Below are 14,138 nucleotides of genomic sequence, written 5' to 3'. Positions count from 1 at the left end.
TTATGCAGCACCATTTTAACTCTGCTAATGGCCTCACTGTTGACTGGCCATTATTGGCAGATACAAAGTATTTCTGTTGGATAAAACCGATTGTGAAATGCCTGCATTGCCCAAAATCTAATGCCAATGGCATTTTTCAAATAGTCTACAACTGTTTTTCACCTCTGTCAGTGCAATTTTTTTTTTCCTGTGGAAAATCATGAGAATAGTCTCACTGATCCGCATTCAGTTCTGCAGCAGAAATGACAGAAGTGAGAAAGAACGCAATGATGGAAAGCTTGTATCCCGCACAATCTGAGCAAACCAAGGAAACATTTTACTTGAAGATTTATTTTTCTGTGCATGAATGAACATACACATTTCTTGAAGAAAGCAAGAAAGCGCTCTCGTGGTCGAGTTATAAAGTAGCCTTTTCCCAAAGACTCATTTACCACACTCACATGGGATGCTGTAAACAGTATTGTATGAATGGATTGTATACATGGGAAGGTATTAAAAAAGGGGATAAAACTGAGTGGCGATGCCAAGTGAAAATTCACCATTCTCATTTTAATCACAGCATACAAGGTAGGCTGAAAAAAATCCTCAACACAACCGATCTTTTAATCGCCTTGTCGCTCCGCCTGCAGCAAGCACGGAGGAAGTTTGGGCTGCCGGCGGCCCGTAGTTCCCCTGGCAACCGGCGGGAAGCGTCGGTGGCGCCGAGGGGCCCGCGGGGACGGCGCTGCCGGAGCCCGACGTGCCCAGGGAGCCGGAGCCGGGGGCAGGACAGGGGCCCAGGGGAGCGGGGACGGCGGTGCCCGGAGCCCGGCGTGCCCAGGGACCCGGAGCCGGGGGCGGGACAGGGGCCCAGGGGAGCGGGGCGGGCTCCTGGTGCTCCCGCGCGGTCCCTGGATGTCCCGCGGGGCTCTTGAGGGCCGGGCCGGGGGCTCTGAGGGAACTCGCCGGAGCTTCTCTGCCTGAGCCTCGCGGCGGTGACGGCGCTCGAAGCCCCTCGTCTGTTTGTGCCTCTGCACTCCGGGAGAGTTGGCACTCAGCAGGGTAAGGGGGTGACCTCGCCTTTCAAATCCTGACTTCCATTCGGCCTGCCTTAAGTGACTTCTAGATTCCGAGCTCCAGGCTGCGCTTTTCCTCCTTTGAAGGATGTCTCTTAAAAGTGCTTCTCCTAGTTCTGTTTAAAGTGTCGCTCCTTTATTTGAAGTCTGTGCTCTGCCAGTAGATGGGTCACTTCTGTATCAAACCTCGCTTGTTTGATTCACGGCTGTGCTTCACCTGTCTGATCTCTGCAATAACGTGTGACCCTTCCAGCTCCTCACTGCACGAGGGCATTCATCTCTGAAGAGTGAGACCTTAAGAAAAGTACTTTTTCTGCTCAGTACTACCTAATATACCTTAGCATGTATTTTGATTACTTGGAGAATAGAAAAAATTAAATACGTCTGAATTACTTCTAAATACTTTTCTGAGAAAAATGTTTATGTAAGCATTAGCAAGCTGACTGTATTATGCGAATTGTACATTTCAAAGTCTGACACGGATAGCGCTATTTTGTGATACATGCTGCTAGAACTTATCTGGTGTTTTTATATTATAAAACGATTTTGATTCTTAATTTTCTGACACGTAAAAATCTGTCTTCCAATGCTAATGTGATTAGAATTTTGTGATAATAAACGGACATACAAAATCAGTAGATTTATTTCTACATTAATGTTTTCCATTTGACTTCCATTTTACCAACAGAATAGTTCCGATAAGTCTTGTGTACGTTTCTTTGAGTTCTGAAGAGATTTAATTGACTAATTGTGGTATTTTATTTCTTTTAAAAAGACTTTTACTGGAGACAGGCCACATTCTGGAAATGGTAGGAAAGATAAAACAAAATGTACAGTATGTGAACTGATTTGTATCACTAATTCTGAGTAAATAATCAGTGAAGAAGCATTGATTTAAACTTTCAGTTTTAGTTTTGCTTTGTATTTTCGATAATTTGCTAATCATTATTAGATGTTGTTTCACAGCATTCAGTAAAACTTAGGCACTTCATTTAATTCTTTCCACAAGTCATAAAGCCAGCATATCTACACACGTGCTGGGACCTTGTCACTTACCAGAAACAGAAGCAATCCTAAAGATTTCATAATGTAGATGATGACAAAAGTACCTGACTGGAAATCCTGTTCAGAGGGAAGAGTTAGAATAGCCAAGCTAAACAAGGACAGCACGTGCAAGAGTCTGGCAGAAATAAGAGCAGGTGGCTGATGGAGCTGAGGGCAAACGAGTAGCATGGCAAATCTGTCTCTGATTCATCCTGATCTCGGTATTTGGCATTTAATCATGTTTTTTAACAAAAACAGGTGTCATCAAGGGTGATGGCTGGACAGCAAACACACTGCTCATCCCTGAGACAATGTTTGTTTCTGTGTGTGGCTCCCTATTACTTTCACCTCTATATGGTATCGTTTCTTTTTCACGATAGGAATCTAATGTCTCATTTACTAAATTGTTTTTTTCATGCAGAATACACCCCTGCAAAAATTGCTGAACATTGTAATATTCAAAACTAGGGTTTTCACTCTTTAAAATGTTATTAATATGTAAAATATTGTAATATCCCAGGAATAATTTATGTTATTCATCATAGTATCAGACTTAGTATGTTAAATAGGTAGAGAACTATTATTTCTATTAGGAACACTAACTCAGTTACATACATTCATAGTGACATGTAGCTGGTGCATTGACTTACAGAAGATAAGTGTACTTAAATCAGTATTTAAGGATGTAGACAGTTATTTTTGCAGTCTGTTTTAAAAAGTACTTTCATTCTTCTTAGTGGAATAAGAATTAATTTTCTGTGGCTTTTTTTTGTTGCCTTACATTTCTGTTCCCATCTCTTAATGATTGCGGTTTGGATTTTGTGTCCTGAATGTTTCAGTCCTTCCTTGTTTCATTCCTTCATCCTGGATCTTCCTCAAATTGTTGATTTCTTCTGATGTCACTGTACCCAACCCTGTCTGACTCAAGCTTTTCTGCAGAGCCGTGTACTGATGCTTGGATTTCTGTGGGCTACCCTAAAAGCTGACTGTATCTAATTCACTTTTGCTGCAGGTCTCAAAGAGCACAAGTAAAGAGGAGCAGGTTAAGAAGTGTGTGCATTTGAAATACAGCGTGACAGGACTATTAAAATTGTCCCATGCAGGGTGTCTAAGAATAAGCGTCTGTTTCCTGGTGCACTTAGTCAGATTTACTTGGTTGGTTGTTCATGTCAGTCTTTGGGCATGGGGATTCTAACCCTGGATATTCTGTCATATAGGAATGAAAATAATTTTATGTTTTTATTTTTTTTTTGTAGGAAGCAATGTTTTAAGAATGTCATCAGGCATCCAACTAAAAACAAAGACTGCAACACCTAAAAGCAAGACATGTTCTCCAGAATTGCATCCAAAGCCTAGTGACAAGCTGAATCCTAAAACTATTGATCCAGTATGTATAGGTGGTGTTGGTTTTAGTTAAGTGGTTTTAGTTAAAACCCATCTGTGGATTGAAGAGTTTTCCTTACTTTATGAAATGGCATGCAGGACATGCTTCTTCTGGTCCTATTTTTTAAACTGAAATTAAACTTTTGTTATTAATCATACATACCTTATCTTCTAAGCTCAAATGCCTGAAGGTACAACATATATACATTTTTATAAAAATGTGTTTTGGTACAGTTGTGGCTTGGATTGTAACTGTTATTTCTTATGTATTATTGCCCTAAAACAGGATTAGAGCTAAACATTAAAAAGGGTTGTTTTTTTTTTTTTTCTTCTAAACTTTGGCACCTTGTACTTTAGAGAAACTTATTTCAGTTATGCAAAGAAACCAAGAATCAGTGGCATATTGAAGGTATTCAAGGCTTCATAAAATCTGGCCAATTAATTGCTGGTGAGCATTATCTGAAACTCGGTTACTGTGACTATGTAATCCTGCAGGGAAAAATTGTGTTCTTGAGAGAGTTGTAATGATAGGACTTGTTTATTTCATGGAAGTCCCGTGCCTGGAGAACTAGGATTGAATGCATGAATTGTAGTTCACCACTGGGCCATATAATTTGGCAATTAGTAATGTCACAGGCTTTTTGGAAAGTCAATTAAATGCAGAAGTACTTTGCTGATGAAGAGAGGCTAAATACTTTAATGTGGGCATCTTTTTTACTTGAAATCTCTTTGCAAGTAGCACAATGACTGAAATTAAGGCAGGAACACAATTCTACTAATCTTAATGTAGGTTTAAATAGTCAAAAGATAAAAATAGAGATTTCATGGTATTTCCTTCTGAATGGTTTGTGATAAGGTGTATTATCTGAGAAGCAGCATTAAATGATCATGCTGATAACTAATATAATAGTTCATATGCATAAAGAAGCATGTATATGATAAAAAACAATTATTTATTTTCTGCTTTTCCTTGCACAAAGGTCCTAGATGGGAAAGCCTAGATTCCCACCCACTATGAACCTCCCAGTGCATTTTCAGTGCCCTCCTACCATGTTACCCAGTATTTGGTGTTTCTCCCATCTTGCCACGATATACTTTTGTCTATACTCGGATCAAGATGGAATTGCAGTAAAACTGCCTTCTGCATGTTACCAATATAACAACAAGAGCTTTAGGGAAGTGGGAGCTCCTTGACCTGTTTATGAAATAACCTGTAAGACTTTATTATTACCATTTGCAAGAAAAAGATAGAAAAATGAAGTGATTCCGTCAGGAGACCACTGATTGAGCACTTTTATTCATTTTAACAACTCCCCAGACGGATGAGTCTTAAAAGCAGTTTTAGCATAAGTTTATCACTTATATGTTTTCCACTCCATAGCTGTTGTTTTTTTGATTTGTCTTAGAATCATATGATAAAGTTCACTTTTGGTAAACTTCTGTTTTAACATATCCATAATAGCTATAAAACATTACTGTTATGAATAAATAATGCTTCTTTTTTCTGTCCTCACAGTTCTGTGCTTATTCTCAACCATCATCTGCATTTGCTGCTACATATGCTAGAGGTGGCATTCCATGCAGGTGCGTTGGGTTTGTTTCTTATTTTTACTAAATATATTATGAAATACATCTCTTCATGTTTCATCTTTTAGTTAGGTTGTTTGATTCCATTCAATTCTGGAAAAAATTCTAACACTTAACTCTTTTCAGAGCAGAAAGCAACTTTTCATGCCTTTGAAATTGTCTTCTTTTGGTTCCTTTTTTTATGCTGTATTAATACCAAAGGCACATTTTTAAAGAATAGTCAAGTATGTGCACACTTGATTTCCTAAATATCTTTCACAAACTATTTTTTCAGGTAATTGTATTTACTTCTCTGTACTAACTAAGATAATAAAAATGGTGCAATTTTAGTAAGTAGACCTTTTCACAGCCTCTTTTATCTGTACTTAGTGGTATGACAACATGTCATTGAATATTCCTGTTCTGTAGTTTTCAGGCTTATAGAATATTGCCAAAACTACTTGCAAGTAGGTTTAGGGTATTTAAAGTTACCCAGTTATGTATTTGCCTAGACAATAAACATTTTGTCACATGGATGCAGAATTACTTTACAAAAGTATAAGCCATCATTAACAAGATGTACATGTATGTAATTGTACAAAATAATCATTAATATGTAGTATTAATACATTTGTTTGTATCTTAGGAGTAAATAGTAAATTCCAGTATGATCTTCCTTTAGTTTCAGCTGCTTTCCCTTACCCCTTGCTATTTGAGGAAAATGGTTTTTGATATACTTATCAAAATAAGTGACTTTGCAAAAGGAATATCTTCTGTGTTGGCATAAGAGGCATCTATAATTTCTACAACTTCTGTTTTCTGATTTTTATGTGATTAGGAGCAGAATTTTGAAAACTGCCATATTTTGGGAATTTAATATAATTGTGCTGTTAACCATTATACATATATACAGGTTGGACTCCATGATCCCAGAGATCTTTGCCAACTTAGCTGATTCTGTGATCCTGTAATTTCACTAAGAACAGCATTAGATATTGAGATTATGTATATAATGTAAGAATACAACAAACTAATAGGTGATACATTTAAAACGAATAGTGTTAGCAATAAATAATGTATTATTATATGTTATTTTGTTAACGCCTTATTCTTTATATAGGTTAGTGCATGGATCAGTAAAACACAAACTGCAGTGGGAATGCCCTCCTGAAACTCTTCTCTTTGATCCTCTTCTTTTAACATTGGCAGAGGTAAACTTAAACATACAACCATTTTCTAATTGCAAATTTTATTTTTTAACAATCTAAGTTAGCTAGTTTAGGCTCAGCTACGAAAGAAATATTAAAAAAACACACTTGTGAGAATATCATATGAATTAAAATGGTCAAGAACATTGCTATTTGTAGTTCTTTATTTAGAACTTTCTGGGAGAGCTAGGTAGAGCCATTTTATCTTCAACATACTGATCAAATGCAAGACTGCATCTCAGATGCCCAACTGCTGAATGAAATTTGCGATTTTGCAGATTCTTTTGTAAACTAAATTGTTTTGCTTTTTTTTTTATAAAAAGCCTACTTTATGAAGTAAGAATGCTCTCTTCAATAGACTTAACTAATACAGTGGAAGTAGGATCCTGTAAATAAAGTGGAAGAGAAATACTATACCCTGTGTTGAGGCTTCTGTTTTCTCAGAACCATCTGTGACATTTATCACCAAATATGTTCCAGGTGTCTAAATAAATGCTGAATCCAATGTCACAAGTAGAATAAAGTGCATATACTGAGGTGGCTCACTTTCTTTTTCCTTTTTTCCTTTTTTCCTTTTTTCCTTTTTTCCTTTTTTCCTTTTTTCCTTTTTTCCTTTTTGTTTTTCCTTTTTATTTTCCTTGTTTCTTTTTTTCCCTATGTTTATTTTTTATTTGTTTTTTCTTTTTAATATTAAACAAAACTGTCAATTCCTAAAGTAACATAAAACTTCTATTATGTTACGAAAAGCCACGGAGCTTTAAATCTTTGAGTTTTGCCAGTCAGACCTTCACTAGATGTGCATCTTTGTACTATCTTCAAGTTTTTAGTGCTGCATAGAGAGGTATGTGGTGTGGGATGTCTTTCCTTCCATAGTTCATCACCTATTCTTTTTTCCCTTCAGGGTACAAAACCTGTTCTAGTTCATGGTCTCATTGAAAAAATACCTTGGGTTTTTAGATTAAAGGTAGTGAAGCATAAATGTTGATTGAATTGGCAGTATTCATAATGTGAGTTTTGATTTTCAATGTTCTAAATGAAAAATGAATTAGAATATTCTGTGAGCAGAGTTGTACCCAGTGGCTCCACATGGTGGAGATAGTGTACTTTATGTTTTTAACTGATCTGACAAAATCTAAACATGGTTTGCCGCTGTGTTTTTGTTTAAAAGAAGGCTCAGTATTAAGAAAATAATGTTTTACATTTGCTACAGGGACTAAGAGAGACAAAACATCCCTATACTTTTGTTTCCAAGGAGGGTTTTAGAGAATTACTTCTGGTTCAGGGTGCTGCTGAAAAAGTTATTCCCTTGTTGCCTCGTCTAGTTCCAGTCTTAAAGGCTGCACTGGTAAGTCTTACTCTTCATGCAGAGATTTTAATGGGTTTGACTGTTTTTCTTCTGCTGAAAACTACATGGATAATATTAATATAATAAATCTATTGCTTGGGCTTTTGGTTTGGGGGATATGACTAATTTATCTTTCTGTTGTTAACCTCGCCTTGGTTTATTAGCTAAATATGTCTTTAAATATAAATTAAGATGGGCAACTCCTTGTAGCTATAGGAACATTTTATTAAACCATTCTCTTAAAGGTTTTAATATAAGCAGAAATAAGTATGTATATTTGTGGTGGGCTTTTTTAGATGTCCATGCAATAATATGAAAAAAATAAAAATGAGTAGAAGTAAAATGGATATACAGGAAAAAACACTCATCTACTACACATAACAATTCAAAACATGCTACAAAGGTAAAACAGAATCACAAAATGAGGGACCCACAAGGATCATTGGGTTCAACTCCCAGGCCTGCATAGCACCATCTCCAGAATATGTCAGTGAGGAAAAAGGAAGAATATGCATTTAAAGTGTTTGAGGTCATATTCTTAAGTTAAAAAAAAAAAATTAACTCTTCTACACCATCAGAAAATAAAGTGATATATTAGTTTTAAAGGTTATCTCTTTTGGATCTTCTCTTTTATAGCCCTTTTCTGTTTCAGTAAGTAGCTGTCCATTAATCTAGCTGTGTTTCAGTTCTGATTTAACAGAGATGACTTGAAGTTTGAAAATTAATCTCAAATCAGATGTAACAGAAGTTCAGAATTATGTATTAATGCTATCTTCGATTCAGCTTAAAGGCAAAATTAGAAAAATTATTCTTGTCTTTTCCTTCAATTCATTTTAATCTGATAATTTTTCTTGTTGCACTTTTTTTGGTATTATGTCTTGTTAAATCTTCTACTGCACAAGCAGTCAATGATTTCTAGTTAAAAAGAAAATGTTCAGGGCCCACATACTGGAGAAGAAAAGTAGTTGTTTAAATAAACTTATAATTCAGAATGAGACCAAAATAAGTTGTTATGAGTCTATTTCTCTGCTAAAGGAAAAGCCAGGTAACTAAACCATTATAGATGTCAGGTATAGAAGAACCTTCCCATGGGAGAAATAAAGATGACAAAGAACTGTAGAAGTAGATAAGAGCTGGCATGTGACAAAGGTGTAGTTTAATTGAAACAGAAAGTCATTGGTTCCTCTGTTCCTCCAACAAAGAAAGTTATTGTTATGAATTACATAGAAATTACCCAGAATTTGTTACATTTGTAACTAAAATGGTGTCTTTCAATTTCAACATACCAGCATTGAAAGGGTATTTCTAATATGCTGTGAAATAATGATATTATGAGTGTAGCAAACTGTTCTGCATGCCACAGAATTTTTTTTATTTCAGCAATAGTAAATTATTAATTTTGTTGTCTCAGAAGAAATGCAAGAGTTTTGTGGACATTTCATAGATGTTTTTGTTCTTCACTTTAACACTATTCTCTGCCTTTAAATATGGCCTCTAGAGACTAATATTTAGTCATATTGTACTTCTTTTTCTGAACTTGTGTTGTTATAGCAATTAGCAATTCCACAGTAGTTTTAATGTTTAAAACTACTCCATACAATCATAATGCAGAGACTGCAGTTTAGAAAAACTTACGTGTTTGTCTGAGTCTTATTCACAGGATTTTCTTTCTTTCTTCCCCTTCTGAAGGCCCATGTGGATGATGAAGTTTTTGGAAGGGGATTGGATGCTTTAGTGCAATTGAGTGCTGTTGTTGGCCCATCTCTTAATGATCATCTTAAGCTTCTACTCACAAATGTAAGTTTTTAATGCTGCAGTAAAAAAATCATTTGTATTTTCATGGCACTCTTGTTGAGATGTTACTATAATATCTGCACAGATAGAGTGGAGCTCTCAGCAGTTCCATGAAAAGAAGTATTTAATGGAGTCCCCTGTGCGAGTCCTTTGTTCTTTTATAATATGATGACTTACAAAGTTCAAGCAAGCTCCAAAAACTGGACCTTGTATAAACTGTTAATGTAAACTGGAGAATAATGAAAGTCTTCTCTCTACTATTTATGAAAACATCCAGATGCTTTGTTTTGGAGTAAAATTTATTGCAAAATGAGTTTTTAATCTTAAGTCTGAATATCTTAACAAAATCATGAACTTTTCAATGCAGTAACAGAAGCAAATATTCCCACTCCTTTCAGATGGGAATTCCGCACAAGGAAGTTTTCACTAAATAAGCTTTGAGTGGGAGTATGAGAAGTATTTTTATACCAAGTCATTCTGAGGACATCATTCCTCTGTCAGAGAGGCTTTTCGTGGTTTCTTTTAGCCTGCTTGCAAAGTGCAGTTTTACAGCAAAATAAAAGGACCTTTTTTGACAATCAATACAGAAGAGAGAAATTACAGCTGGTTTTTTTTAAGTATTTTTACTATAATAAGTCTCTTTCAATGCCCATGAGAAAAAAGTTAACTTTTCAGGTGAACAACTCTTTAAGAATTACTTTTTTTTTTTCAAATTTGTTTGGTAAAAGAAAAAGAAATATTTTTGTGGGTTAACAGATCAGTTTTCTTTGAATTTGTTTCTCTTTAGTTAACTTTTTATTCCATTTGCTTTTATTGAATTCCATACTTTGACATCAGTTACAAGTTATAAAGTAATGTTTCTTTGTAGCTTTAATATTGCAAAGATAAGATGGAATAAAGTAGCAAAATAGGTTATTGTTGCCTCTTTGCATGTATTTTACTGTATTGTGCAACAAACCTTTTTACTTTTTTCCGATAGCTTTTAAAGAGATTAATGGACAAGAAATATAGAGAAAAAGTTACTGTTGCTTTACAAAAGTTGGAGCACCATGGTGGAAAGGTGAGTTGATCAGATATTTATTAAGTAATCTACACTTTTGAATACAATTTTGTCAAAACAGCTTTCATCTCTGGTTTTGTTGCTCTGTTCTTGCTTCAGTATGGCTGGGATACTTGCTTGATGTTCCATTTTCTCGGACTAAATATGTTTCTCAACAAGATTTACTCTTGCAAAAAGTTACTTTTTGCTGTTATTGATGATGCCTGCGTGTTCCCAATAATAGTTTATTGTTTATGCCATTTCCTGAGGGAATCTGACACTCATATTCCAACCCACCCTGGTTAACCCAGTTTGGATATGCAATGGCTATAAATCAAAAAGATGCTTTAAGTAATAGATGGCAGAGGTTTTTTCTGTTGAACATTCTTTTGCCAAATGTTGTGCTGTACATTGTGCACAAGGGAGAAAAGGAGAAAAAATGAGGATGTACATCTAGAAGACAAAATATTTGCTTTCTAGATTCTATGAACAGTTGTATGTTATATTAAATGGTGATTTGCAAAGAATAGGAATAACCTCAGGAGTAGGGACCTAGCAGGCCTAGAAGTACTGAGCTTGTGTACCTCAGCCAGTAGGTGTCCAAATAATCAGTGGATGCCTCTTCATTTTTGCATGTGCCCATGTTCATTTAAGAGCAGTGGCAGCATTTGTATTACAGACTTGAAAAATGTCATGAAAAATGAAGGATGATGAAAGTTTTTTATTTATATGAAGTGAGACAAGAAAAGGAAAATTATGTCTTATGTCTTGTCTTAATGTTCTGAAAATTTAGATATAGATAATATAGTTAATCCAGTGAGTCATTAACCTCTAATTCTTCTTTCCATCCCCTGATTTCTTTAGTCTTACCTGTTTTGTGAATAAGTTTTTCTATGTCTTTTAAAAAGACAGTAATAACATAAAGCAAAAAAACCCCTGGAAACAAACTACTAAATTGTGGTTGCAAGTAGTAGTATATAATCCAACCAATTAATCTATCAAGTTTGTTTTCTAAATTGGTTATAAAGCATATGATTCTTATTTGTGTTGGAAGTCCCTTCCAGAACATCATTCCTCTACTTAAAAATGCTTTTTATTTCATGTCTATATTTATGCCCCCTTTTAGGTATGAATGTACATGTCCCTTCTGTTGGGTGTTTACTCCCCAGCATTAGTTACCACAATGTACATTTTCCCAGTTCATTATTTTCAGCCCCTTTGACAGTAAATTCCTCAGCAAATATTAACTTTTTAGTTTTCTACTGTTTGATAATAGCAAACATAACTAAGTAAAAGTTGTGAATTATGCAGTTTATAGTGACTGTATGAGTACTGTCATATGTAGTGCTAGTGCCCCTTATTTTGTTTAATTTTTTTTGTTTTCTTCAACAGGCAACTGTGGCTATCATCAAATCTAAAATTCCAACCTATTGTTCTATCTACTCTTGAACAAGGAAACTGTAGTGATTTGTACTATAAGGTGAAGTTTGGAAACAATCTGTCTGTAAATATCACTGACAATTATTTGGGGTATGATATATTCTCTTAAAATAATAATAATTCCTCAGTATGATGGAGAGCAGGAGTCTTATCAGTTTGTGAATATGTAATTATGGAAGACTTCTCTTCATGTACTGTATATGCATTGGGCTTACAATGACACTGATTCATGTGCTATTATTTCAAAAGCAGAATAAACATTGATTCTTATTTAGTTTTAAATTAAAATTTTATTTATTATATCTGCAGTGCTTAATGTGTTTTGTATATTTGTGTGATGTAAAATAATTTGGTTGTAATTACTTAAATAAAGTCTAACTTGGTGCTAAATTGCATATGTATGGCTACTTTCAAAATATATAACTTATTTTGTGACATGGCACAGATGGACACATTAAGGTTCAGAGTCAGCTTTTAAAGGTGTGAAGCTGAACCCAGTAAACAGGTAGCAGCATATGGTCCAAAGCTGAACTTGCTCAGTGCATTCTCAGCATGTTGTTTTGAGAGCCTGGAGAGGCTCTGGAGAATACAGTGTAGAGGCATCAGGTTGCTCCACAGAGCCACAGCTGAGGTTTTGCGCAGCTAATTAGTTCCTGTTAACTTTGAGCCTGCTGAATGGGAGCTGGATGGAGAAGGCAACTTTGGAGTACTTACACTGTGCTCCCTTTGCTTTGGGGTCAGTAACACTACAGATATGCTTGGGATTTGCTTGTGAATTCAGGTCCAGACAAGTTAATCAACTTCTGAACATCTAAGCTATAAAAAATAGAAATTAAAGACAAAAAAAAGATTGTATAAGCCAGTGTACCTGGCTGTCAAGCTTTGTAGGGTACAGCATTTGTCCATTAATGTATTTGGATTTGATTGCAAAATAATTCCCAATTGGTTCTTGTAATAAATGCTGTTCAGGGACATGTTGTATTTGAGTACAATTGTGAGGGAGAGTTAACTGAAGTAAAAAAAAATTGCACAGAATGTTTTCCTCTGAGGAATATTCAATTCTGGCATATAAAGTTGTTGAAAAGGATGTTTTGTTGTCATAAGAAGATGCTGATGCATAGAGTATTAATAAAAGTCTGTCATGTGAAAGCAATTTCAAAAGTTTTTTTTAAATTACCACAGCCCAACTAAAATTCACTTCAGGATGGATCTCTGCCAGGATCAGAACTGTGCTAAGTCAAGATAATGTATTTATGCTTTAAAAAAAAAAAAAAAATTCTTCAATAAGCATTTTTTCCAGCAGGTATTTAAAAACTCAAAAAATTGATCATGGTCCTTTTTTTCTTCATGTTTACTTTATTTTTTTTTTACAAAATGTGCACATTTAGTTTACACAAACACGCTACAGCAGATTTCAGGTGTACATGTATTGTACTACTCTTATCCTACACTGGTGATAGCAGAGCAGCCTTCAACATGCCTCTAACATCCCATCTCTACACCAGAATAGATACCTGATTTTATTTTTACAAAAGAATACTTGTAACCCTCTTTCTACCTCTTTAATCCCCTTTCACACTTTCTGCAGCAATGTCACAATGAAGGTTGGCCTATCTCTGATAGCATTTCACCTATTTTGAAGTATTGGCATAGACTTTGTGGACAATATATCTTAAAAATGTAATGGGGCAGTTTCATATTTTATATGCACACTTTCATAGAAGAATCTTTCTATGATCAGATTTAAGTAGCTCCAGTCTTAATGAAGAAATGATCTTAAAAAATGTAAAGTATTTATCACATATAGATGATATATAGCTAAAGTTTTCATTGTTTTCCTGGTTCTGTCTCATAGTTAAAGGTATTATAAAAAGATGAAATGGATGTTAGTCTCTAGCATTCATTATTAGTAGATGTTACTACGTAGTGATGTTCATTCTCAGCACTAAAGTGGGATGGCAGTTTCAAAAGTTCATGCCTTTTTCTTCATTAAAGGCAGAAAGACACATACTCAGGAAAGCAGTGTTAGGATCCAGTTAAGGTTTCTTCATGAAAAATTGGAAGTCAGAAGATCCTTAATTTTAAGCAAGAAATTTGCAGACACGTCCAAGAAGAATGAAAAATACAGGATGTGGGACTCCTGATATTCATGTCATGATAAATTAAGTGCAGATTTATTAGGTGAGATTGAGAGAACCTTGTTCATATTTTTTAGGGAATAAGAATACCCATGAGCAATTTTTTTTTGTTCTATAACAATTCTT

At 35.0% G+C, this 14,138-nt stretch overlaps 1 protein-coding gene across 1 annotated transcript; it reads left to right on the top strand.

Moving 5' to 3' along the window:
- Positions 1-710: 710 nt before the first annotated feature.
- Positions 711-12,269, top strand: PACRGL (parkin coregulated like). The gene is made up of 8 exons (XM_033059815.2): positions 711-1,041; positions 3,356-3,486; positions 4,999-5,066; positions 6,169-6,259; positions 7,467-7,601; positions 9,291-9,398; positions 10,375-10,455; positions 11,827-12,269. Exons 2-8 carry the CDS (start codon positions 3,373-3,375, stop codon positions 11,881-11,883), a joined length of 654 nt encoding a protein of 217 aa, XP_032915706.1. The 5' UTR covers positions 711-1,041; positions 3,356-3,372; the 3' UTR covers positions 11,884-12,269.
- The last annotated feature ends 1,869 nt before the right edge of the window (positions 12,270-14,138 follow it).

Source organism: Catharus ustulatus, chromosome 5 (assembly GCF_009819885.2).
Source record: "Catharus ustulatus isolate bCatUst1 chromosome 5, bCatUst1.pri.v2, whole genome shotgun sequence".
Lineage (NCBI taxonomy): Eukaryota > Metazoa > Chordata > Aves > Passeriformes > Turdidae > Catharus > Catharus ustulatus.
This window is presented reverse-complemented; position numbering and strand designations above follow the sequence as displayed.